The following is a 2,135-nucleotide window of genomic DNA, read 5'->3' as shown; positions in this document are numbered from 1 at the left end:
TTACATCTTCATACTTACTATGCAAATTTCTGGCATGCAGTGCAATTAGCAACCCCATCTCATAGCATGCCCTGATGTCCTGACTCTTTCCTCTGTCCTTGTAGCTCCGCCCAAGCCAAAGATAGGCCTGAACGTGTTCCTCATCTGTTGGACTCTCCCAAAGATCCAGAAAAAGACACAGGGACCTAGAATGAGGGAAAAGTACGTATAGGAAACACTGATTTGCCGTATTAAATTGTCCAGGGTGCACCCTCCTGTTCACCCAGTAGACTTCAAACTTTACTTCACCATAACCCTGACATATTTCATGGAGAGATAAAACACTCACCTAACCAGGAATCGCTCTGCGAGGAGGGATGCTCCAGCATCCAGAGCGAGGCAGCCCAGGTTAGCCAGTGCCAGAGCCTGGTTCCTTTGGTTTCCGCTCTCTTTGGAGATCAGCAGGGCAGAGTGGAGGTGCCAGCCTGCCTCTCGGACCCGATTCTGATGCCTCAGGCATAAAGCTAACAGATTATGGATGACTCCTCGCTGAGTGGGACTATCCGTGCTCTATTTTCAAATAAAGACAGTGATAAAAGATTCTAGACACTTTAGGCCATATCTTTTTCATCGCCGATGTTATTTCTCACCTGTAGTGATGTGAGCAGCGGCTGTAAAATATTTTGAGCTCTTTCAGCCTGACCTGTCAACACCAGCAGCCAACCAAGTAGCACTGATGCCTCAAAGCCATCTTCTTCATTGATATGACTTCCTGTCTCCACAGCTTGTTGAGCGCAGCGTACAGCTTTATCCAGTGCGCCATATTGCTGGTAGGTCAATGCCAAACCCAAACAAAGGTCCCTCTGCATCTTTATATCATCACTCTGCTCAGCTACAGCTAAGGCCTGTTGGAGGTAAACCACTATTTGCGCAGGAAGAAGGGAGGTTCCTTCTTTCCAGCTCGGATTCAGACGGACAGAGTTCCTGATGAACAACTCGATCCTCTGGAAGGCATGCTGAAGTGAATGGTCTTCTCTTGAGTCCAGGCTTAGGGAAGCCAGAGCCAAGTGAGGCATGTATTTACGATGATAGAGCCAGCTCAAGAGCCAGTTAAGGTCCAAAGGTGCAATCGGTCCCCCTTCAGCGGCCGATAATGTTACATTAAGAAACTGAAGTCTTTCTAAGAAAGGTAGTGCATCCTCAGTCTTCTTAAGAAGTAAAAAGAGGCTAGAAATGAGGTAGCAGACGCGAGCCTCCAAAAGTTTGTCCCCCAATACGACGGATCTCCTCAGCAGAAGCTTCAGGAGTTCCACTTCATCTGTGGACGTGAAGGCATGTCGGGGAAGACAGAGTATCAGGGCACCAGCCTTCTCCAGGGTTTGGGGCAGTTTGTCATTCATACGCTGCTTAAGGTAGATGGCAGTGAGGTTTGTGAAGAGAGCCACGAGCAGTGGGACATCAGAGAAACTGTCAACAGAGACACCCAGAGCTTCTTCATAGTATACACGGGCCTGAGGAGAAGCAGATATGATTTGCTGTGGTACATTTGTCCAACACTTACTATTAGTACTTCATGAACTCTACATTTCCTCCAAATGAAACAGGATTTGTATGCAGTCCAACCACCATAATTGAAGTTATCAAAGGTAACAGTTGTCCTGTCCACCTGAGCTGTGGTACTCTACAGCTCAACATACAGTAGTAGCCATTCAAAATTTCCCCACTTTCCTTGATAGCCCTTGGCTGGACAATTCCTTTTTAAACATCAATCTTTGTACTAAAATATTCTTTCTGTCATGATTTGTGGACATTAAGATCTAAAGAGCAGCGTCATATCCTGATCAGACCCTTAATTCAGTGACAGGATGGAGTCAGAGTAAAAAAAATATGCAGGAGGGGGCTGGAAGTGGCGGGGAATCTGCTGGGAGTTGCAGGGAAGTGTGCTGCCATTCAACTGGCGTTTGACTGGGAAGAGTCATTTTGAATAACTGTCAGATGGATTTGCTCCGCATATCCATCTGGAAACCTTCCGTTTAAGTAATTTTGGGAAGGGGCGAAAATACTGGTTAGCTGATTGGCCTATGTTGGTGATAGACGGGCCAAATAAACCAATCAGATCAACGAAGCATATGATGTGCTAAATGACGACGACGAAA

General features: G+C 46.4%; 1 protein-coding gene across 1 annotated transcript in view; it reads right to left on the bottom strand.

Annotated features, from left to right (window-relative positions):
* The window catches only part of LOC107086323 (SH3 domain and tetratricopeptide repeat-containing protein 2-like), a 39,891-nt gene that overhangs the window by 12,600 nt on the left and 25,156 nt on the right, over positions 1–2,135 (bottom strand). Inside the window, exons 14-16 of the mRNA XM_015377191.1 lie at positions 630–1,490; positions 329–549; positions 19–185 (exon numbers count right to left, since the gene is read on the bottom strand). Coding sequence (XP_015232677.1) covers positions 19–185; positions 329–549; positions 630–1,490 — 1,249 coding nt within the window. The remainder of the gene's footprint in view (positions 1–18; positions 186–328; positions 550–629; positions 1,491–2,135) is intronic.

This window comes from Cyprinodon variegatus, unplaced genomic scaffold, assembly GCF_000732505.1.
Source record: "Cyprinodon variegatus isolate N-32 unplaced genomic scaffold, C_variegatus-1.0 Scaffold148, whole genome shotgun sequence".
Lineage (NCBI taxonomy): Eukaryota > Metazoa > Chordata > Actinopteri > Cyprinodontiformes > Cyprinodontidae > Cyprinodon > Cyprinodon variegatus.
Note: the sequence above shows the minus strand (reverse complement) of the source record. Positions and strands in the feature narration are given on the sequence as shown.